Below are 25,412 nucleotides of genomic sequence, written 5' to 3'. Positions count from 1 at the left end.
GGATGCTCCTTTTCTCTGGGTGCCGTGAGAGCACCTCTTACATGAGAGTCTTATGATGTACTTCAGGGGAAGATCAGAAAATCATTCCCAGGTTTAATGGCTGCTTCCAGGGAGAAGAGCAGGCAGAAGGTCAAAGTCACCTTCCTGCTTCTGCAATTTCCTCAAATGCCTTCAGCTTAAAATATTCAATATGTCAAGGTGCTATATTTTGTGTAGGGTGTCCTGAACCCCATCACTAACCTCAAACTGAAAGGATTTTCTTCAATTCTGAACATAATTCAAAAACCACAGTAATATTAGCCATACTTCATCATCAAAAGAAAACCCAGATATTTTCATATCACATTACTTTTTTGCATCTGTTTTCATTATGCTCATCACTACTTCAAATTTAGGATAGATATTAACTCTTATTTAATGCATTTATAAAGATGCGTGCATATTAGTATATAACAAACTTATCTTTTAACATTTTAATAACTGTATTTTGATATAATTAGATTCCTTTGTAATCCTATATATTTTATGCATTTAAAAACATGATTCTGAGAAGGCATTCATAAGATTTATCAGATTGCTAAAGACTAAGAACCCATGTTTTTGTTCTACTTTCAATACCTGAAAAGTTGCGGATAAAACAAAAATTATGTTAAAACTGAAAAGTAGGCTGGGTTCAGTGGCTCACACCTGTAATCCTAGCACTTTGGGAGGCTGAGATGGGTGGATCACCTGAGGTCAGGAGTTTGAGACCAGCCTGACCAATGTGGCAAAACCCTGTCTCTACTAAAAATACAAAAATTAGCTGGGCATGATGGCACACGCCTATAATCCCAGCTACTCGGGAGGCTGAGGCAGAAGAATTGCTTGAACTCAGGAGGCAGAGGTTGCAGTGAGCTGAGATGGCGCCACTGCACTCCAGCCTGGGCAACACAGTGAGACTCCATCTCAAAAAAAAAGAACAAAAAAACTGAAAAGCAATCAACTAAATACTTTTTAACTATAATATTCTATACACGTTTGATGATAGCCATGTATTATGGTATTATTTATGTTTTTATATTTAACAATTCTTGTTCCTTAAAATGTGCTTTATGGAGAAGGAGCCAGAGTTGGTGAAATTAGTTTAGGTCAATTTAGGATATATTAATGACATTATCCCACATATTGTTCATGTCATAGGCATGAACTTAAAAAATTTAAAGTTCCTGCTGCCTGCTTAGATGCATCTACTAATCTAGAGCAGTTGTGAGGAAGATCCATCTGAACTAGATAAAAATATGAGCAGTGGAGTATTGGTTATTTTATTCTGGTTGGCTCAGTTATTTGCCAAAAAAAGGCCCTGGTCAAATTGTTGATCACTAGGTAAAAATAATTTGGACTAATACATTAAATTGTTGATCATTAAAATAATTCTTTCAAAGTGCTTGTCTTTTATGCATTTGTTTACTTTAACATGATTTAATTTAAAAATATGTGTTGAATCCTCTTTTTTTTAAGACAGGGTCTTGCTCCGTCACCCAGGCTGGAGTGCAGTGGTGCAATTACAGTTCACTGCATTCCCACCCTCCTGGGCTCATGTGATCCTCCTATCTTAGACATCTGCATAGCAGGGACCACAGGCACACACGCCATCCAAATATATCCTTCTTCACCAAAGTTGTGGCCCCAGCTTTAGAAAAAGGAAACTCCTGGATAGTTTCCTTTTTTTTTTTTTTTTTTTGTGGAGACAAGGTCTCACTATGTTGCCCAGGCTGGTCTTGAAATCCTGGGCTCAAGGCTATCCTCCTACCTCAGCTTCCCAAAGTGTTGGGATTACAGGCATTAGCCGCTACACATGGCGTTTTGAATCCTTTTATGTGCAAAGATACAATCTGAACCCTTAGGACATTTATAGCCTAATATTTTCTTCCATCAAAGTTGCTAAAGCCCATCACCAGAATACCACAATTAATATTCTCAGGATAGATTATTAATAGTTGCCTAGGAATAAGAATGGTGTGTGGCAATGACAGAAATTTGAAATGGCAGATTTATTAAGTACTTTTAAGCCATCAAGTTACAAAAGGCTATCAGGGGTCTTAAAAAGACAAAGAGTATAAAATAAAACAATGAACAATGGCAGATTGTTTTAGGTTGAACGATTTTTATACAGTTATATCTACAGTACACTACTAATTTACTTAGCAAACTTTTTCCTGAGGTTTGCAAATTTTAAAAAACGAAGACTCAAACTATATTATCTTTTCTGCTTTTTTGAAAGAGTCTCCACTCTGTTGTCCAGGCTGGAGTACAGTGGTGTGGTCTCAGCTCACCACAGCCTCAACCTCTTGGGTTCAAGGAATCTTGTGCTTCAGCCTCCCAAGCAGCTGGGATTACAGGCATGCACCATTACGCTCCGCTAATGTTTTGTATTTTTAGTAGAGACGGGGTTTCACCATGTTAGCCAGGCCTGTCTTTAACTCCTGGCCTCAAGTTGATATGCCTGCCTTGGCCTCCCAAAGTACTGGGATTACAGGCGTGAGCCACCGTGCCCGGCCTCAAACTATATTTTTTAATTAGTACAGTAAATACACATTAATCGTGACGCAATTATTTCTTCTGGATACAGCAGGAAAAATTAAGTTAAGAGAAAGTGCTTCATATTTCTTGATTTGTTATAAAAAGAAGAGATCCTCTCTAGATTTCTGGGTAAGAGGGGAAACTAGCAATCCCACAATGATTTCCTTTATTTCTTGCCATCCGAATATATCCTTCTTCACCAAAGTTGCGGCCCCAGCTTTAAAAAAAGAAATAACACAAAATTACAAATGCATGCAATCAAATCATGTTATCAACTTTTTATCTCATTGTTTTTCTCCTGTAAGTGATTATATATGAAAGACTGTAAAACAAAATTAGAATGAAATAATATAATAGTTTCTCCAGGGATTTTAGGCAATTCAAAATAATGGTTTGGAAAGCTTTAGTGCTATATTGACTTAATACCTAAGGAAAACTATAGTAAGATCCATCCCAGTCCTTTAATCCTCCTACTTTGCAAATATGACTTCTCTAAGGAAAGAGTATTAGTATCCTTTATAAGGTTCTATCTCTAAATTTTTTTATAACAGTATCGTGGGTAATGATTTTCCATCAAACTTAAATTCCTCTAGAGAATGCCAATTAAGAAATATTTTTGAGTTACTACTGTGAAAAAGCTATAGGGGAGGGAATTCTAAAGCCAACAACAAAATGCAGCTCTGAAAGAGTTTTTGATCTAGAAGTGGAGCTGCGATAAGACTTTCTTATAATTAAAGCTATTGAAAAATGAGCCAGGCATGGTGGCTCACACTTGTAATCCAAGTGCTTTGAGAGGCTAAAGTGGGATTGTTTGAGGTCAGAGTTTGAGACCAGCCTGGGCAAAATAGCAAGTCCCTGATTCTACAATTTTTTTTTTTTTTTTAATTAGCCAGGCATGGTGGCGTGTACCTGTATTCCTTAGCTACTCTGCAGGCTGAAGTGGGAAGATCATTTGAGCCCAGGGGTTTGAGAGTACAGTGAGCTATGATTACACCGCTGCATTCCTGACACTCCAGCCTGACCCTGTCTCAAAACAAAACAAAGCAAAACAAAACAAAAAAAAGGAATATTCTACCTGGCACTGGAAGTGTTCAAGCAAGCGGAGGCTAATTGTTAGCGATGTTGCAGAGAGAAATCATGGGTCGGATTAGGGTTCGAGTAGATCAGTGTTTTACTTTTTGATTTCATGGACTTAGAGGAGTTCAAAAGGTTTTTACAGATCGATATACAGTTATCAATTTCTAAATTAGCATGTATGGACACCTTTTTTTTTTTTTCTTGCAGATGAAGTTTCGCTCTTAGTTGCCCAGACTGGAGTGCCATGGTGCAATCTCAGCTCACTGCAGCCTCGGCCTCCCGGGTTCAAGTGATTCTCCTGCCTCAGCCTCCCGAGTAGCTAGGACTACTACTCCTGGCATGTGCCACCACGATGGCTAATTTTGTATTTTTAGTAGAGACGGGGTTTCTTCATGTTGGTCAGGCTGGTCTCCAACTCCTGACCTCAAGTGACCCACCCACCTTGGCCTCCCAAAGAGCCGGGATTACAGGCGTGAGCCACCACGCCCGGCTGTATGGACATCCTTTTTAAAAAGTATACTATTGGCCGGGCACGGTGGTTCATGCCTGTAATCCCAGCACTTTGGGAGGCAGAGACGGGCAGATAATTTGAAGTCAGGAGTTCGAGACCAGTCTGGCCAACATGGTGAAACCACGTCTCTACTGAAAATACAAAAATTAGCTGGGCATGGTAGCATGAGCCTGTAGTCCCAGCTACTGGAGAGGCTGAGGTATGAGAATCGCTTGAACCTGGGAGGCAAGGCAGAGGTTGCAGGAAGCCAAGATTGCACCTGTGCACTCCAGCCTGGGCAACAGAGTGAGACTGTCTCAAAAAAAGAAAATAAATAAAAACCATACTACTTACTGTCACCATTATGTTGTAAAAGAAAATTCATTTTAACACCAAAAGCAAAAATTCCAAAGACATAATCTCTATTTTAAGGATAGTCTTTTGAGTAAATAAATTTAGATTAATGAAAAAGTCACCAAAATATTCTTATTTTTCTTATTTTACCAAGACTGATGAAAAAACTTAGAAAATCCTTGTAAGAGGAATGATTTCTGAAGCTCTTTATCATTCTGAGATTTTGTAGTGGTAGGTATATAAATATCATACAAGGCAAAATTCATTAAGTGCTCTAGGATACAAATAAAAGTGTGAAATTGAGAAAATGCCTAGTGTGTCTGGAGAGCAGTAAGAAATTTAGTTGAAAGGAAAACTGGATATCTTTAGTAGAATAGCGGAAAAAGAGGATAGAAAGCTGGTTTGGGGTCATGTTGTGAACAGCTTAGAACAGCCTGTGGAGGAACACGTACTTCAATTACAAAGGCAAAGGGAAGCTGTTACAAATTTTGGCTCAGGGACTCAAAGGTTGTGTTTTTGCATGCAGTGGAGAACCTAAGAAATGCTGGTTTACTGTTGGAAGACAAATGACACCATTTAAAAGGACTGTGCTTTAAGAGGCCTTAAATATTCTATGTATCAGCCCTCACTGGACCTTTCGCAGGTCCTATTTTTTTCTCTCTGTACCACTTAACACAGTTGTCTACTCCCACCTTACTGGTCTCTTGGCTTTAAGACACTACTATGTTCTGATTTTCTTATCTCTCTCTGGTCAGTCCTTCTCAAACATTTTCATGAGCGCCTTTCTTTGCTTCCTTTCACTTAATTGCCACTCCACTGCTTAGAAATTTTTGATGGCTCTCCATGCCTTTACAAGAAAATTCAAACTTCATCATCACCTCTAATCAACCAATGGCTGTAGTGGGTTCTTTTGTTTGTTTTTGACACAGTCTCACCATGTTGCTCTGTTGGAGTGTGGTGGTGCAATCACAGCTCACTGTAACTTCAACCTCCTGTGCTCAAGCAATCCTTCTGCCTCAGCCTTCCCAGTAGCTAGGACCACAGGTGCATACCACCATGCTCGGCCAATTTTTTGTTTTTAGTAGAGAAGAGGGCTCACTATGTCGCCCAAGCTGCAGCAATACTCTTTTAATATCTAGTTTAATAAGCAAAAGCAATAACAATAATCTGGCCAGGCTATTATTGATATTAATAGACACCACTTATTTAGCACTTACTCTGTGCCAAACAGATTAACATAAATTATCTAATTTAATCATCATCATGTGAGGTGAGTATTATCTTCTTTTACTAAAGAAAAAAACAGAAGGGCAGAGTGGTAAAGTGGCTTGCCAAAAGTCACATAGATAGTAAATTGTGAAGCCAGAGTTCAAATATAGGATTATGTTATTCCAAAGCCCACTCTAACTTTTATACTATGCCTATCCCTACAGTTATCTCTGTGAGTGAAATCATATGGGGAATGAAATTGAGACCAGTACATCTAGAATCTCATGTAATTTATATCTTACTATGGTCACTACCTTAAATAATAGGTAAAATAAATAATTTTAGATGAACTGAGTTTGGACCTGAGATCTAGTATGAAAATTGAATTGAAGGTCTAGTTACTAGCAGTATTAATTCAGTCCGTGAGACCAAGGAATCCCAGACCCCATTCAACATCTAGATAATTTGCTTTTCTTAGTTTTACCAACCAAGATCAATTGCTCCCAATTTTTCAAAAGATCCCAGACTTCTTTTTGACTAAGTCCTGCTAACTTCCCTTAAACAATGAAACTGATTAAAAAAAAAAAAATCTTAAGCTAAATAAAGTATCTGAGGACAAAGTCTTGCCTTCAGAATTATACAAAGTCTGCTCCAAATGTTCATTTCAGTACTTATCAAGTTGTATATTTTTTTATTAATTCTATAGCTCTTTCACTCAAACTGTTCAACTTTAGGTAAGTTTGTTAACTAAATGCCTATCTCATAAGAGTACTTTAAAAATTAAATTAGAAAATGTATTTAAAGTACTCACACAATATTTGGTATATAGCCAATGCTTACTAAGTGAAGGTAGCTATTTTTATTATTATCCAGGTATGAGTACATCTGATTGGACTCAAGTAGAGTACATCTACTTTTTTTTTTGAGACGGAGGTTTGCTCTTGTTGCCCAGGCTGGAGTGCAATGGCACAGCCTTGGCTCACTGCAACCTCCACCTCCCAGGTTCAAGTGATTCTCCTGCCTCAGCCTCCTGAGTAGCTGGGATTACAGGCATGCGCCACCATGCCCGGATAATTTTGTATTTTTAGTAGAGATGGAGTTTCTCCATGTTGGCCAGGCTGGTCTCGAACCCCCAACCTCTGGTGATCCTCCCACCTCGGCCTCCCAAAGTGCTGGGATTACAGGCATGAGCCACCTAGCCAGGCTGAGTCCGTCTACTTAAAAAAATATATATATAGCCTTCTTCTAGGGTGATCACCAGTCCCAGTTTGCCTGGGACTGTCCTGTTTTTAAAAAGAAAGTCCTATGTCTCAGAAAGCCTCGTAGCCCTTAGCAAAGTGGGAAATTGATCAATGCCAGTTTCCTTTGTAATAGACTGAAGTCCTGGGCTTCTTAGGCTGTGCCAGACACTCTTCTAGGCATTAGGATTACAGAGACAAAGTCTTTCTAAAGCCTAGGTTCTAGAGGAGAAACATACAGTAAACAAAGAAATACTTGATGATATAATATGATAAGTACAAGAAAGAAAAATAAAGCAGGATAAGGGATACAGAGTGTTAGGAGACAGGGCTCAATTTGAGGCGGAATGGTTGGGAAAAGCTTCGCTGAGTGGATGTTTGAGCTGAGATGCAAGTGAGGCAAAGACCTGCATAAAGAGCTAGAAATAAGCATGGTGTGTCAAGAAATAGCAAAAAGGCTAATGTGCCAGGAGCTGAATGAGAGAGGGGAGAGTAGTTGGAGAGGTGGTTGGAGAGGCAGGCTAAGGCCAGATAATGTCATGCTTTACAGGTCATGGGTTTTATTCTGAATGGGAAGGAAAGCCATTAGAGGGTTTGGGGTAGAAGGGTAACATAATCTACTTTATGCTTGAAAAAGATAACTCTGGTTAATGTATAGAGGATTGACTGCAAGCAAACAAGAGGGAAGCAGCTACCATTACAAGATTATTGCAATAGACCAGGAGATAGATGGTGGCTTGAACTCTAATGGTAACAGTAGAGGTATTGAGAAGTGCAGGCATATCTTGTTTTATTGTGCTTCGCTTTATTGTGCATTGCAAATTTTGCATTTTTTACAAATTGAAGATTTGTGGTAACCCTGCATGGAGCAAGTCTATTGGCACAATGTTTCCAACAGCCTGTGCTCACTTCATGTCCCTGTGTCATATTTTGGCATTTCTCATAATATTTCAACGGTTTTCATTATTAGCAAATCTGTTATGGTGAACTGTGATCAGTGACTTTTTTTTAAAATTTTTGAGACAGGGTCTCACTCTGTCATCCAGGCTGGAGTGCAGTGGCACAATCACAGCTCACTGCAGCCTCAACCTCCGGGGCTCAGGCTCCTGCCTCAGCCTCCCGCCTCAGCCTCCCAAGTAGCTGGGACCACAGATATGCACCACCATGCCCGGGTAATTAAAAAAAAAAAATCTCTGTAGAGACAGAGTCTTGCTATGTTGCCCAGGCTGGGACCAGTGAACTTTAATGTTACTATTGTAATTGTCTTGGGGTGCCATGAGCCACACACATACAAGATGGTGAACTTAATTGATAAGTGGTGTGTGTTCTGACTGCTCCACTAACTGACACTTCCCCCATCTCTCTTCTTTGGCCTCCCTCTTCCCTGAGACACAATGATATTGAAATTAGGCCAATTAATAACCTTACAATGGGCTGGGCACGGTGGCTCATGCTTGTAATCCCAGCACTTTGGGAGACTGGGGCGGATGGATCACCTGAGGACAAGAGTTCGAGACCAGCCTGGCCAACATGGCGAAACCCCGTCTGTACTAAAAATACAAAATTAGCCAGGTGTGGTGGTGCACGCCTGTAATCCCAGCTACTCCAGAGGCTGAGGCAGGAGAATTGCTTAGAACCTGGGAGGCAGAGGTTTCAGTGAGCCGAGATTGCGCAACTGTACTCCAGCCTGGGCAACAGAGGGAGACTCTGTCTCAAAAAACAAAAACAAACAAACAAAAAACAACCTTTCAGTGGCTTCTAAGTGTTCAAGTGAAAGGAAGAGTTCTACATCTCTCATTTTACATCAAAGCTAGAAATGATTATGCTTTGTGAAAGCCAAGGTAGGCTGAAAGCTAGACCTCTTGAACCAGTTAGCCATGTTGTGAATGCAAAAGGAAAGTTCTTGGAGGAAATTAAAATGCTACTCCAGTGAACACATGAATGATAAGAAAGCAACACAACGGGCCAGGTGCAGTGGCTCATGCCTGTAATCCCAGCACTTTGGGAAGTTGAGGCGGGTAGATAACTTGAGCTCAGGAGATCAAGACCAGCCTGGGCAACATGCTAAAAATACAGAGATTACCTGTGCCTGGTGGCACGTGCCTGTAGTCCCAGCTACTTGGAGGGCTGAAGTGGAAGGACTGCTTGAGCCTGGGAGGCAGAGGTTGCAGTGAGCTGAGATTGTGCCACTGCACTCCAGCCTGGGTGACAGAGTGAGACTCTCAATAACAACAAACAAACAACAACAACAACAAAAAAAAAAAAAATGAAAGAAAAAGAAAGAAAGAAGAAAAAGAAAAGAAAAGGAAGAAAAAAAAGAAAGGGAAGAAAGTGAACTGGCCTTATCACTGATATGATTTGAGTGGTCTAGATAAAAGAGCAAAGCAGCCACAACATTCCCTTAAGCCAAAACCTAATCCAGAGCAAGGCCCTAACTCTCTTCCATTGTAAGAAGGGTGATGAAACTAAAAGTTAAAGAAGTTAAATCACCTGCCGAAGTTCTTCTATGCCTCCAGTGCAACCTATGCCACCTCTATTTTGGCATTTATCACATTGAGTTGAAACGGACTATACATGCACCTGCCTGTTTCCTTTACTCCGTTAGACTAGGAGTACCTTGAGGGATGGCAGAAAAGCTGCATTTTTCATTTCCAATTGCTAGTTCCTAGCTTGGTACATGGTAGGTACTCAATATATGTTTGTTGAATCAGTGTCTGAATGAAGATGCAAAAATGAACAAGAGACTATCCTACCTTGAAGAAGTTTACATTTTAGTGAATAGAGCATGGTTTGCACAAATAGCTATAACACAAAGGATATGTGTAAAATACTATAATAGAATTCATAAAGCATTGCCAAAGCTTAGGAAATAGAGAAACAATTCTAAGTGAATGGGGTATGAAAGAGAGAGTATTTGAGGCAGGATTTAAAAATGAATAGGATTTGTAATGACTTTTTTTTTTTCATTTTAAAATTAATATCTTTATTTTTTTCTTCCTTTTTTTTTTTTTTTTTTTTTTTTTTGAGACGGAGTCTCGCTCTGTCACCCAGGCTGGAGTGTGGAGCACAGTGGTGCAATCTTGGCTCACTGCAAGCTCCGCCTCCCAGGTTCATGCCATTCTCTTGTCTCAGCCTCCCGAGTAGCTGGGACTACAGGCATGTGCCACCACGCCCGGCTAATTTTTTTTCTGTATTTTTAGTAGATACAGGGTTTCACCGTGTTAGCCAGGATGGTCTCGATTTCCTGACCTCGTGATCCGCCTGCCTCGGCCTCCCAAAGTGCTGGGATTATAGGCTTGAGCCACCGCGCCCGGCCTCCCTCCTTTTTTTTTGAGATAGGATCTCATTCTGTCAATGAAGCTGGAGTTGAGTGATGTGATCATGGCTCACTCACAGTGACCTCAACTTCATGGGCTCAAGTGATCTTCCCACCTCAGTCTCCCAAGTAGCTGGGACCACAGGTGTGTGTCACCATGCCTGGCTTATTTTTGTACAGAGATGGGGTCTATGTTCCCTAGGCTGGTCTTGAACCCCTGGGCTCAAGAGATCCTCCCAGTTCAGCCTCCCAAAGTGCTGGGATTACAAGCATGAGCCAGTAAGCCTGGTTGGACATACTATGTTTAACTTAATTTTTTTTTTTTTTTTTTTTTTTTTTTGAGATAGGGTCCTGCTCTGTCACCTAGGCTAGAGGGCGGTGGTGTGATCATGGCTCACTGTAGCCCTAAACTCCTGGGCTCAAAAAATCCTCCTACCTCAGCCTCTCGAGTAGTTGATATTACAGGCACATGCCACCATGCCCAGCTAATTTTTAAAATTTGTTTGTAGAGACTGGGTCTCCCTATGTTGCTCAAGCTGGCCTTAAACTCCTGGCCTCAAGTGATCCTCCTGCCTTGGCCTCCCGAAGCTCTCGAGTTATAAGCATGAGCTTACCACATTCAGCTAATATTTATACTACATATAAATTTTATATTTATGTGTATCTTTTTTCATTTAAATATATATCCCAAGTATTTTATTAGGTTATTAATAATAGTCTGAATATTTCTAATGCATGGAGTTGATTATGTCATAATTTATTTAATCATATACCTATTGTTAGGCATTTTTGGCTACTTACTAAAGAATAATGCTACAATTCACCTAAGTTGGGTATGAAAGTTTTCCCATATTTAGGATTATTTTCTTCATATAGATTCCAAGAAAAAAAAGTAATGGGGCACTGGCTGGGCGCAGTGGCTTGCGCCTGTAATCCTAGCACTTTGGGAGGCCAAGGCAGGCAGATCACCCAAGATCAGGAGTTAGAGACCAGCCTGACCAACATAGTGAAACCCTATCTCTACTAAAAATACAAAAATTAGCCAGGCGTGTTGGTCGGTGCCTGTAATCCCAGCTACGCGGGAGACTGAGGTAGGAGAATCGCTTGAACCCGGGAGGCGGAGGTTGCAGTGAGCCGAGATCGTGCCACTGCACTCCAGCCTGGGTGACAGAGCGAGACTCTGTCTCAAAACAAAAAACAAAAAACAAAAACAAGGGGGGGGGGGTAAAGAATATGAACATTTAAAAAGTTCTTTATCATATCGTCAAATTGCTTTCAAGAAAGAGAATAGGCAGGGTGCAGTGGCTCACGCCTATAATCCCAGCACTTTGGGAGACCGAGGTGGGAAGATCATGAGGTCAAGAGATCGAGACCATCCTAGCCAACATGGTGAAACTCCATCAAACATGGTGAAACCCCATCCAACATGGTGAAACCCCGTCTCTACTAAAAATACAAAAATTAGCTGGGTGTGGTGGCACGTGCCTGTAGTCCCAGCTACTCAGGAGACTGAGGCAGAAGAATCACTTGAATCTGAAAGGCGGAGGTTGCAGTGAGCTGAGATCATGCCACTGCACTCCAGCCTGGTGGCAGAGTGACTCCGTCCCCCCCCCCCCAAAAAAAAGAATAAATACAGCTTACTTTCCCATCAAACTGTATAAGAATGCCCATTTCACCAAGACGGGTGGTATTTTTGTAGACAGCATTGGGCTTCACAGGCATTTCAGAAAGATGAAGCAGCATATATAAAGAAACAGAGATAGGGATGTATCTGTAAACTTAGGGAATGATGAATAAGTAGTTCACTATGGCCAGAGTATGACTGTGGGTATATGAAAATATAGTGGAAGAAATGTCTAAGATTATGTTAAAAACTAGATAGTGGAGTACCTGGAATGCCTGGCCAGGAGTTTGGACTTCATTTTTAGACAATGGTGAACTATTTAGAATTTTTGAGCAGGAGTTGACATGATCTATATTTTAAGAAGATACCTCTATAGATGGCTGGAATAGAATCTGAATTACAGCAGAGCCATTGGGAATGGCAAAGAGAAAATTCATATAAAATATGATTCAGAGGCCAAATGGATAGGGCTGTGTGGGTTGAGGGGGAAAAAGGAGAAGGCCAAAATGATGCTTAGGCTTTAATAATCTGAAGATGGTAATATATTACCCAAAACAGGGAATAGTTTTCCCTTGAGCTTGTTCTAAAATCCTTTTCAGGGATGAGCGATGAAAGGAAGAGAAGAACATTGTAAACTTATTGAGTATGAGCATGTGTATATGTTGGTAGTAGGGTGATGTAGGTGGGGAGTTTGGATTTTTCAAGTAGAGCTGCCAAATTGGAAGTTGGACAAGAAAGTCTGTCACTTAGTTAGGAGGTCATTTTCAGAGATTATGAACTGGGGATCATCTACATAATGGCAATAGTTGAAACTGAAGGAGCAGATGAGTTTGCTTTGATATAGCAAACTCATGTAACAGACAGGTGGATAAAATAATGTAAGATATGAGGCTAAAGTTGATGTAACAAGATGAATCAAGATAGTGAGAAATGTGCCATTGCATATGTTTTCTGGGTCGTTGAGCAACTTTCCAACCTCTAATGCACTTTCTTCCTCCAATACATGAATAATTCCATACATCTGAAAACTTGATGCAAATAGTGTCTTCTCTGTGGAAGTTTAGACCGCTAGGCATTTCCTCCTCCCATAGCCATTTAGACATGTATCATTATACCACGATGTGTTTGTTGTATCGTTTAAAAATCTATCTAGGCTGGGCGCGGTGGCTCACACCTGTAATCCCAGCACTTTGGGAGGCCGAGGTGGGTGTATCACCTTAGGTCGGGAGTTTGAGACCAGCCTGGCCAACATGGTGAAACCCTATCTCTACTAAAAATACAAAAATTAGCCAGCGTGGTGGTGAGCGCCTGTAATCCCAGCTACCAAGGAGGCTAAGGCAGGAGAATCGCTGGAACCTGGGAGGTGGAGTCTACAGTGAGCTGAGATTGCACCATTGCACTCCAGCCTGGGCAACAGAGTGAGACTCTGTCTCAAAAAAAGAAAAAAACCTATATATATATATATATATATATGCATGAATTTCTGTCTCTCTTCATAATTTTATTTTTTTTCCCCTTTTTGAGACAGGCTGGAGTGCAGTGGGGTGATCAATGTTCACTGCAGCCTCTCTCTCTCTCTATAGATAGATAGATAGAGAGATTTATATGTATGTATACATAATATATATTATATAATTATGTATACATTATATATTATATAATATGTACATATACATAATATATATTACCTAATATGCATGTAATATACAACGTATGTATATGTAATATATTATATATTATGTATGTATGTATAATATATAATATGTATGTACATATTATATATTATATATGTATGTATATGTATGTATTATGTCTACATCAACCCTAGACATAATTGCCATAATCAAATATAATATATATTATATATGTATTATATATGCATTATAGAAGTATGTATATATAATACAAATTGTATATAATGTATATTATATATTATGTATGTATATATAAAATGTATATATTTTTTTCATGTTAGATTGTGAGTGCCTTTAGGACAGGATGGTTTCTTACTATTTTTTGTATCTCCAGGGCCTAGATAATGCCAATCACATTGTAGATGCCTAGTAAGTGCTTGTTGAATGAATGAGTGAAGAGAAGCAGCTTTGAATTTCAACACTAAAAGAAGAGATGATCTTCAAGAGCAGCTTCAGTAGAGGAGAGAATTTAGAACACCTGCTGTAGGGAGTTCCTTAGAGAGTCAATAAGATATGAGGGAAATGGTTTCATTTTAAAAAGCTATCACTGGTCTACACCCAAGCTGACCAGTGCCGTGAATAGGTCATCAGTGAGCCAAGATATTGATCCTCTCAGCTACTTTCCCAGTTGGCCATACAAATATCATCATCTTCTATGTGTGCCACAATGGGAAAAGGGTAGGAAAGCACCTTTTGTTTGATTTGTAGACTACGTACTTCAAGTAAAGATTTGAGGGGTGTTATGGGTTGCATTGTGTCCCCGCAAAATTCATGTTGGAATCCTAACCTCCAGTACCTCAGAATGTGAACTTATTGAGAGATGGGGTTGATGTAGACATAATTAATTAAATTAAGATGAGGTCATTAGGGCGGGTCCTAATCCAACATGAATGATGCTCATGAAAAGGGAAAATTGGCTAGGCACGGTGGCTCACACCTATAATCCCAGAGCTCTGGGAGACCAAAGCAGGAAGATCACTTGAACCCAGGAGTTTGAGACCAGTCTGGGAAACAGAGAGAGATCCTGTCTCTACAAATAGAAATTAAAATTTGCCTGGTGCGGTGGTGCATGCCTGTAGGGCCAGCTACTTTGGTGGATGATGTGGGAGGATTGCTTGAGCCCAGGAGTTTGAGGCTGCAGTGAACATTGATCACCCCACTGCACTCCAGCCTGGGTGACAGAGTGAGACCCTGGCTCAAGAAGGGGAAGAAAGTAAAATTATGAATAGATACAGAAATGCATACAGGCAGAATGTCATGTGAAAATGAAGGCAGAGGTCAGGGGGATGGTTCTAAAGGCCGAGGAAAGTCCAAGATCACCAGCAAACTTTCAGAAGCTAGGGGAGAGGCATCAAACTTTTTTTTTAATTAAAAGAACATATTTAATTGACACAGATTGTATAAACTCAAGGTGTACAGTGTGATGACTTGATGTATGTGCACATTGTGCAATGATTGCCATAATCAAATGAAATAATGCATCCATCTCCACCCGGGCTGTACCTTTGATTCCCAGAACCTGTTCACCTTATACCTGAAAGTTTACACTCTTTGATCAACATCTCCTCATTTACCCAGCCTCCAGTCCCTGGCAGCCATCATTCTACTGTCTGTTTCTGTAAGTTTGACTTTTTCAGATCCCACATATAAGTAAGATCATACAGTAATTTTTTTTTCCTGTGTCCACGAATATTTCTTCCTCACAGCGTGAGAAGCTAGTAACACCTTGATCTTAGACTTCCAGCCTCCAGAACTGGGAGATACAAATTTCTGTTATTTAAGCTGCTCAGTTCGTGGCACTTTGTCATGGCAGCCATAGCAAACTAACACAAAGAGAAACTCCAGGTGTGCCCCAAAGTCTCAACTCTTCATATATCCTCCCTTTTTTCCCTCTAGAAGTTATGTTCCTTTTGTTTATGAGTGATATAGATGTCAGTTCAACACATAAATTGAGGGGCCTTTCGGTGCCACCCACTTAGTCTGTGCTGCGGATACGAAGACAAGACATAATCTCTCCCCAAAGGCACGTACAGAACATTGGAGTGACAGACAGGTAAAAATGCAATTTAAATATAATGCCTAAAATGCTGTGATCCAGTATGTACAGGACATTTTGGCAGCATAGAAAAAAGACATTTTGCTCATCCCAAGGATTCAGGAAAGACTTTCTGGAATAGATTGTGCCTGAGCTGCTTCTGAAGAAAAGGAGAAGTAAACCAAAAGAGAAGACAGGATATTCTAGGCAGAGGGAACACAAACCGAGATAGAAAGGAAGGTATTACAGATAAAGTGGAATGTATGGGAACTACAACTGTGGATAGCGCAATATAACCAGAGTGAAAATAGGAGGCAACGAATGCCAGGAGGTGAGGCTGGCAAGGCAGGGAGCATGGCCTACAGGACTTGTCTTCTGTCAGGGAACATTAATTTTACACTGCATGACACTCAGTAGAAGAGTTATAAGCCCAGACTCGTTCATATTTTAGACAAATAAGTTTGGCAGCAGTATGAAAGATGGATTTGAGGGTAAAGGGGAAGAAAAGAGAGAGTAAAGGAGACCAGTTAGAAGGGGACAGCAATAGTCCACACCAGAGATGCCTGAACTAGAGCCATAATAGAAGAAGCAGAGAAGGGACAGAATCAAGGACATAGATGAAGTAAAATTGCTTTGACTAATTGGTTGCTTGGTCAGACTTGAGGAGGTCTCAGATGAATCCATCTGGGTGACTGTGTTGTGTGGCTCTTTACTGATGTGGGAAATTCTGAAGGAGGAACAGCATGGGGGAGAGAGTACTGAATTATTTGGATGTATTGAGTTTGGAGAGACTAAGATATGTGCAAGTGGGCGTGTCCAGATAAGTCTAAAGTTCTGGGAAGATGTCGGAACTAGAGCTAGAGATTCAGAAGCTATTGGCATATAAAGGTTATAGCTAGAGTCCTAAGAGTGGAATTATGGCACCCAAGAAAAAATAAAATAAGAGGAGGAATGGGCAGAGGATAGGGCCTTGGGAAATACCAACATTTTTGGGCTAAACAGAGGAATAGGTTTGTAAGAGAGGCTGAGAAGGAATGATCAGAGAAGTAGTACAGAAGACAAACCATGAAAACAAACTGATGAAGAAGGAATAGTAAGTGAAGAGATGGGGGCACTGAGAAATTTAGAATGTCACTTTGTAAGAAGCTATAAAGTTCATCATTGTCAATATCATGATCATAATAATCATCATCAAAATCATAAGAGAGTATTTGCTGAAACTCCCTCAAATTCCTGATTCCAATTAAATATAAAGTGTAAATATATTACCTGTTTTTCACAAGCCAGTATTCTTTCCCGTTAAGAACACCATAGCCAACCACAAGTACACCATGATTCACATTCTCAGTACAGGATGGTTCATAGTAGACACCTGAGAATCAATTGGGTAGGAAAAAAGAGTGAATACTATAGGATAATAAAGGGCATTTAAAAACTGTATTACTTTTTATTAGCCTGCTTTGACTACATAGCAAGATTAATTTAAAAAGTTAAGGACATGGCCAGGCGTGGTGGCTCAAGCCTGTAATCCCAGCAGTTTGGGAGGCCGAGGCAGGCAGATCATGAGGTCAAGAGATCAAGACCATCCTGGCCAACATGGTGAAACCCCCGTCTCTACTAAAAATACAAAAATTAGCCGGGCGTGGTGGCACGCTCCTGTAGTCCCAGCTCCTGAGGAGGCTGAGGCAGGAGAATTGCTTGAACCCGGGAGGTGGAGGTTACAGTGAGCTGAGATTGTGCCACCTCACTCCAGTCTGGCAACAGAGTGAGACTCCATCTCAAAAAAAAAGAAAAAAGAAAAAAAAGTTAAGGACGTATACTCTCATGCATAAACTAGGGCTCATAATTATTTGCCACCAATGCTGTATTTGTCAGTGTTCTTGCCAAGCTTAGCATCACTCCAGTCATGGTTCTCCCAGAAACCTTGTTTGATAAGCACACCACCTTTTTCTAAGTTTTTTTCTTTTCTTTTTTGTTTTTTTTCTAAGTATTTTTAAACTTGCACACAATCAGTTATTGTAATTCTCTGTGTATACAGACATATCTCATTTTATTGTGCTTTGCTTTATTGTGCTTTGCAGATATTACCTTCTTTTTTTTTTTTTTGTAAGGAACAGAGTTTTGCTCTGTTGTCTAGGCTGTAATACAGTGGTATGATCATAGCTAACTGTAACCTCAATCTCCTAGGCTCCAGTCATCCTCCTGCCTTGGCCTCCCAAAGCACTGGGATTATAGGCATGAGCCACTGCACCCAGCTAGATATTGCATTTTTTACAAATTGAAGGTTTGTAGCAACTCTACATTCAGCAAGTCTATTGGTACCATTTTCCCAAAAGCATGTGCTCACATTGTGTCCTTGTACCACATTTTGGTAATTCTCACAATATTTCAAACTTTCTCATCATTATTATATCTGTTATGCTCATCTGTGATCAATGATCTTTGATGTTACTTTATAATTTTGGGGGTGAGCTACAAACCACACCTATATAAGATAGCAGACTTAACCCACAAATGTTGTGTGTGTTCTGACTGATCCACGGACTGGCCACACCGCTGTCTCTCTCTTCAGGCCTCCCTAACCCCTGAGACACAATGATATTGAAATTATACCACATAATAACCCTATAATAGCTCCTAAGTGTTCAAGTAAAAAGAAAAGTTGCATATCTCTTACTTTAAGTCAAAAGCTAGATGTGATTAAGCTTAGTGGGAAAGGCATGTTGAAAGCCAAGACAGGCCAGAACCTAGCCTAGGCCTCTTGTACCGAACAGTCAGCCATGCTGTGAATGTAAAGGAAAAGTGCTTGAAGGAAATTAAAAATGCTACTCTGCTGAACACACAAATGACAAGAAAGTGAAACAGCCTTATTGCTGATACAGAGAAAATCTGATTGGTCTAGATAAAAGAGTAAGCCAGCCAAGCATGCCCTTACGCCAAAACCTAATCCAGAACAAGACCTTAACTCTCTTCTATTGTAAGAAGGTTGAGAGAGGTGAGGAAGCTGCAGAAGAAAAGTTTGAAGGCAGCAGATGTTGGTTCATGAGGTTTAAAATCGCCTCACCCCACCCCGCCCCGCCTTGCCCTGCCCTGCCCGGCCCTTCCCCTCTTTCTTTCTTCTTTCTTTCTTTCTTTCTTTCTTCCTTGTTTTTTAGAGACAGGTTTTCACTCTGTTGCCCAGGTTGGAATGCGGTAGTATGATCATAGCTCACTGTAACCTCAGATTCCTGGGTTCAAGGAATCCTTCCGCCTCACCCTCCCAAGTAGCTGAGACTACAAGTGAGTGCCACCATACCTGGCTAATTTTTATTTTTATTTTTATTTTTTGTAGAGATAGGGGTCTTGCGATGTTGCTCAGGATGGTGTCAAACTCCCAGGCTCAAGTAATCCTCCTACCTCAGCCTCCAAAGCTGGAATTACAGGCATGAACCACCGTGCTCAGCCAATATCCTTTCTTTCTTTCTTTAAATTCTAATTATTTTTTATTTATTTATCTTTTTACCACTTCTGTAGAGGAAGAAAGAAGGATGACGCGCATCCACACCAACAGACACTGGGCCTTTATTGGCCACAGCTTCTTTCAGGACATCTTCTCTGCCATAAGGAAGTTCAGTATACTTTGAACATGTGGCAGCACGATATTTTGAGTCATATTGACACTTCTGATCCTGCAAAAAGAAGTATAAAGCAGATAAAGAATTATACTTCAACTCCTTTATAAATCACCAGTATCCTAAGCCTGGATTTTAAATATGTCTTCTTTCCTTTCTTTAACTTTTTCATGTGTCTAAGGCTCCTTCCTTTGCAAATCTTCTAAATCCTAACAGTCTCGGGTTTCAGCAATAATGGAGGAAATACAGAACTATTCTATTCTTTCAAATTGTGAACATCCTCATACAGGCAAAACTTGCCAGGACAATGTCCCCTCGACTCTGAGGTGGACTGTAGGGAAATATTACATAGAGATAAAAAACTCTAGGTGAGAGCTTTAAAATCTTTTTGATGCCTGCAAGATGATCTGCAGTTAAAATGATGGTATATAAAGACCATATAATATGGGAAACACAAGTGTATTTCAAGTGGGAAAAGGAAAGTTACAAATTCATGTTTGTTGTATATACAACTATGTTTTGTATTTATTTATATTATTTATTTTTTGAGACAGGCTCTCCCTCCATTGTCCAGGCTGGAATGCAGTGGCACAATCATGGCTCACTGCAGCCTCCATCTCCTGGGCCAAGTGATTCTCCCATCTCAGCTTCCTACGTAGCTGGAACTGCTACTCAGGTGTGCACCACCATGCCTGGCTATTTTTTTCATTTTTAGTAGAGGTGAGGTCTCACTATGTTGCACAGGCTGGTCTCAAACTCTCGAGCTCAAGCAATCCTCCCATGTCGACCTCCCAAAGTGCTGAGATTACAGACGTGAGCCACCACACTGGGCCAACTATGTTTTTTAAGTGCTTAACAGGAAAATAACTTGAAAGAAATAAACCAAAATAATAGTGGTTAAGGTAGAAGGTTTTTGAGTGATATTTTTATATTTTTAAAATCTTCTGTAACATGGACACAATCCTTAGGCTATCGTTATATCAAAATGTATAATGAATTGCGAGGAAGAGGAGAGTATTATTTAGCTTCTCAGTGGGTGGAAGAATGACGTGGTTAATGATTTGAGAATAAGGTTGAGCATGAGAGGCTGCAGAAGAAAAAGTTTACAGAGAAGTAATTTTAAGGATAGTTTGCTTAAAATCTGTTTTGTTTAATTTTGAGATGGAGTCTTGCTCCGTTGCCAAGGCTGGAGTACAGTGGCGTGATCTCGGCTCACTGCACCTCCGCCTCCTGAGTTCAAGCGATTCTCCTGCCTCAGCCTCCCAAGTAGCTGGGACCACAGGCATGCGCCACCATGCCTGGCTAATTTTTCTATTTTTGGTAGAGACAGTGTTTTACCATGTTGGCCAGGCTGGTCTCAAACTCCTGACCTCAGGTGATCCACCCACCTTGGCCTCCCAAAGTGCTGAGATTACAGGCGTGAGCCACTACACCCAGTCATTAAAATCTGTTTTTAGGCATGAGTGCTACTTGCTTATTTGTACTACTGATATATTAAGAAGAGTACTTCATCAGAAAGAGAACTCTTGAGAATTTAAGAATTCCTGTACAGGGTTCTCTCTCATACACAATACTGCTTCTCAAGCAATTGGTGTGGTGGCAAGCCCAGTGCAGTCAGTCAGTGGATAACATGAGATCATGGGGCAGCACAAAAAGTTTGCTTGTGACACACCGTGGCTTTGTAGGGATAGGAAGCGTCTGAGTCGATGCCGTTGTTGTCAATGATGTACTGGAAAGCCGTTGTCATGAAGCCACCATTGCAGCCTTTGTTTCCATATTTTTCAGTTGAGCAATCCACCAGGTTCTGGGCACTGAGAGACACCAGCTTTCCTGTTTTCAGCTTCAGCTGTGCTTCCAGGGCCCCCACAGCACTGAAAGCCCAGCAAGCACCACAAGAACCCTAAAACAGATACAAGGTCACAAACGCAAATCACAGAAAATCATTCGCAATGACTTCCATAACCCAAACTGGACAACGTTCAACTACATCAGCTCTGTCCCGAGTTCCCAGAAAGAGCTCCGCCACTACAGTTTCCTTCTGTCTTTAACAGTGGGAATGAAGACTAAATACTTGATGGTTATCTAGGCAAGGTCCAACCTTGATAGAGATTTGCGGTTGACCAAGCTCAGAGCATAATGACCATATTCAAATATACTAAGAAACAATACTCACTGAGCATGTACCAAATTGCACCTATTTTCACACGTAAGTAAGGGAGATAGTTGCCTACAGTAATGAGATTTTAAGAGAAGCTAGGATGATTTCCTTGACCTAAAATACCCTTTCTCCTGTCAAATGATGCCTGAAACATAAGAAATTTAATCCTAGGTTGGCATTTTTCAAACCTTTGTCATGTTCAGACTTTTTTTGATCAAAAAATATTTTACAAGGAGGCATAAACAAACAAAAAAAGGCAAAGCTGATTTAGTTTTAAAAGGGGCAGAGTGTCCAGAGCCCCATCATAATTGTTTTCTTTCTCTCTCCTCCCCTCCTCCCACTTTGCTCTCCACCAAAAGGAAGGAAATTGACATTGCTTTTGATTGAAGCAAAATTGTTCACTAAAATGCAAGCACCCAGAGAAAGGAGTTCATTAACTTACTCAGAGTTAGCATCTAAATATGTGGTTTATTGGGTCTTCTAAAGCTGTTATTTTAGAGAACCTCGGGTAAGAAATCCAAAACTAGTTGAAAGAAAAATATGTAGGTGGAAAAGAATAAGAGATTAGTAGTACCATTTACCTCTTTTTTTTGGTTTGAGACAGGGTTTCCCTCTGTCACTCAGACTGAAGTGCAGTGGTGCGATCATGGCTCACTGTAGCCTCAACCTCCCAGGCTCAAGCAGTCCTCCCATCTCAGCCCCTCAAGTAGCTGGGACTACAGGAGCACACCATGCCTGGCTAATTTTTATTTTTATTTTTATTTTTTGTAGAGACAGGGCCTCACTATATTGCCTAGGCTGGTTTCTAACTCCTGGACTCAAGCGATCCTCCTGCCTCTGCCTTCCAAAGCACTGGAATCACAGACATGAGCCACTGTGCCTGGACACCATTTACTTCCTAATAAATTTTTACTTTCTTCATTGATCACAAGCTGGGGTAGCTGCTCAGAATGCTCTGATTCCTCTCACTTACCCTGACCTCTATGGTGATACATGTGTTTTACCTCTAACTAATTTAGGATTTTTGCAATTTTTTAAAATAAGCAAACTAAAGGAAAATACAACAGCATAGGAACAATAATTTGTTCTAACGATGCAAGACTAACCATGAATGAACTTGAGTGGCACAATTTATAGATCACTCTAGCTCTAGTTCTTTCTTCTCCTTCAACTTTGAAATTCACAAGTGAAATGGAGAAACTTCCTGATCACCAGGGCTCTCTCACGCAACACTGCTTCTCAAGCAATTGGCTTATTGGAGAGTCCAGTGCAGTCAATGCGTAGCATGAGCAATGAAAGTCTGTGTTAAACACCTATTTGCTTAGTTCAGTGTTTGTCTAAGTAGGTGGTTCTATGATCACTTAGAAAAGCACTGTGGAGGCTGACCGTGAGGGCTCATGACTATAATCCCAGCACTTTGGGAGGTGGAAGTGGGAGGATCACTTGAGCTCAGAAGCTTGAGACCAGCTTGGGCAACATGGCAAAACCCATCTCTACTAAAAATACAAAGGAAAAAAAAAAAAAAGCGGGGTGTGGTGGTGTGTGCTTGTAGTCACTATATAGGCTGAGGTGGGAGGATCACTTGAGCCCAAGAGGCAGAGGTTGCAGTGAGCCTAGATCGCACCACTGCAGTCCAGCCTGGGCAAAACAGAGGGAGACTCTGTCTCAAAAACAAAAAAACAAACAACAACAACAAAAAACACTGTGGAGAATCCAGTTGTCCCTCAGTATCCACAAGAGATTGGTTCCAGGACCCCTGAGCATACCAAAAGTCAAGAATTTTCAAGTTCCTTATATAAATGACTGAGTATTTGCATATAATCTACACATCCTCCTATATGTGCTTTTTTTTTTTTTTTTTTTTTTAAAGACATGATCTCACTCTATGGCCCAGGCTGGAGTGCAGTGGCAAGATCTCAGCTCACTGCAACCTCTGCCTCCCAGGTTCAAGTGATTCTCCTGCCTCACCCTCTTGAGTAGCTGGGATTACAGGAGCCTGCCACCATGCTAGGCTAATTTTTGTATTTTCAGTAGAGACAGGACTTCACCATGTTGGCCAAGCTGGTCTCGAACTTCTGACCTCAAGTGATCTTCCTCCCTTGACCTGGAAAAGTGCGGGATTGCAGGCGTAAGCCACTGTGCCCGGTCTTCCCACATACTTTACTAACTTTTTTTTTTTTTTTTTGAGATGAAGTCTCGCTTTGTAGCTCAGGCTGGAGTGCAGTGGTGCGATCTCAGCTCACTGCAACCTCTGCCTCCCAGGTTCAAGTGATTCTCCTGCCTCACCCTCCTGAGTAACTGGGATTACAGGCATGTGCCAACGGGCCCAGTTAATTTTTGTATTTTTAGTGGAGACGAGGTTTCATCATGTTGGCCAGGCTGGTCTCGAACTCCTGGCCTCAGGTGATCTGCCCACCTCAGCCTCCCAAAGTAATGGTGGTATGGGCGTGAGCGCCTGGCCTATTTTTTTATCTTCACCTTTTTCTGGATATTTTTGATCCACAGTTGGTGGAATCTGCAGATATGGAACCTGTGGATATGGAGGGCCAACTGTATAAATAAAATATAATATGTGATCCTTGCCCTTAAGGAACTTATAATTTAGTTGGGAAGACAAGAATAACGAAAATAATGAGAAAGTAACACGTGGGACTGTAAGATTCACTATCAAATTCTGTAGCTAGACTAAGCATTTAAAGAGCTTTACTTAGGGTTCAGAGGCTTGGGATGGTAATACTCACTTGATATTTCACTTCAGTAACACACCCTTTCTCTCTCCAGTCCACAGAATCCGGCAATATCTGATTAGCGTTTGACTTATATGTGATATTTCTCTGCCACTGGCTGGGAACTCTCAGGGAACTCATCAAAGACATCACTTCTTCACTGGTCTACAAAGCAAATATACAGTCAGGCATCGTTTAATGACTGGAATATGTTCTGAGAAATGCGTCGTTAGGTGATTTTGTCATTGTGCAAACACCATAGTGTCTACTTACACAAACCTAGAGCGTATCGGCTCCTACACACCTAGGCTGTATGGAAGGGCCCGTTGCTCCTAGACTACAAACCTGCACAGCATGGTACTGTACTGAAGGTTGTAGGCAATTGTAGAACAATATGAAGTACTTGTGTATCTAAATATATCTAAACATAGAAAAGGTATAGTGAAAATACAGTATAAAAAGTAAAAATGGGGGCTGGGCACAGTGGCTCACACCTGCAATCCCAGCACTTTGGGAGACCGAGCTGGGCAGATCACCTGAGGTCAGGAGTTCGAGACCAGCCTGGCCAACGTGGTGAAACCCCGTCTATACCAAAAATATAAAAATTAGCTGGGCGTGGTGATGTATGCCTGTAATCCCAGCTATTCGGGAGGCTGAGGCAGGAGAATCACTTGAGCCTGGGAGGCAGAGGTCACAGTGAGCCAAGATCGTGCCACTGCACTCCAGCCTGGGCAACGGGTGAGACTCCATCTCAAAAAAAAAAAAGAAAAAAGTAAAAATGGTACTTCTGTATAGGTCATTTACTATGAAAGGCCTGGAGTTGCTCTGAGTGATTCAGTGAGTGAGTGGAGAGTGAATGTGAAGGCCTAGGATACTACTGTAGACTTTATAAACACAGTGCACTTAGGCTACACTAAATTTGTTAAAAATTTTTTCTTTCTTCAGTAATAAATTAACTTTAGTTTAATGCAACTTTTTTACTTAATAAACTTTTAATTTTTTAAATGGTTTGTCTTTTATAGTAACACCTTAAAATACAAACACATTGTATAGCTGTATGAAAATATTTTCTTCCTTATCGCCTTCTTCTATAAGCTTTTTCTATTTTTAATTTTTTAAAAGTTTTTACTTTTAAAGTAAGTTGAATCCCTGAATAGACCAATAGCAGGCTCTGAAATTGAGGCAATAATTAATAGCCTACCAACCAAAAAAAGTCCAGGACCAGACGGATTCACAGCCGAATTCTACCAGAGGTACAAGGAGGAGCTGGTACCATTCCTTCTGAAACTATTCCAATCAATAGAGAAAGAGGGAATCCTCC

General features: G+C 40.7%; 1 protein-coding gene across 2 annotated transcripts in view; it reads right to left on the bottom strand.

The window, feature by feature from the left end:
- Positions 1-2,011: 2,011 nt before the first annotated feature.
- CTSS (cathepsin S) overlaps positions 2,012-25,412 on the bottom strand; it is a 35,878-nt gene continuing 12,477 nt past the window's right edge. The window contains exons 4-8 of one of the 2 annotated variants that reach the window (XM_011973589.1): positions 24,107-24,256; positions 20,880-21,107; positions 19,099-19,264; positions 16,866-16,968; positions 2,012-2,776 (exon numbers count right to left, since the gene is read on the bottom strand). In XM_011973589.1, coding sequence (XP_011828979.1) covers positions 2,677-2,776; positions 16,866-16,968; positions 19,099-19,264; positions 20,880-21,107; positions 24,107-24,256 — 747 coding nt within the window. In that variant the 3' untranslated portion in view covers positions 2,012-2,676. The remainder of the gene's footprint in view (positions 2,777-16,865; positions 16,969-19,098; positions 19,265-20,879; positions 21,108-24,106; positions 24,257-25,412) is intronic. The other variant, XM_011973590.1, reaches the window with a different exon arrangement.

The sequence above is a fragment of the Mandrillus leucophaeus genome, unplaced genomic scaffold, assembly GCF_000951045.1.
Source record: "Mandrillus leucophaeus isolate KB7577 unplaced genomic scaffold, Mleu.le_1.0 Scaffold139, whole genome shotgun sequence".
Taxonomy (NCBI): domain Eukaryota; kingdom Metazoa; phylum Chordata; class Mammalia; order Primates; family Cercopithecidae; genus Mandrillus; species Mandrillus leucophaeus.
Note: the sequence above shows the minus strand (reverse complement) of the source record. Positions and strands in the feature narration are given on the sequence as shown.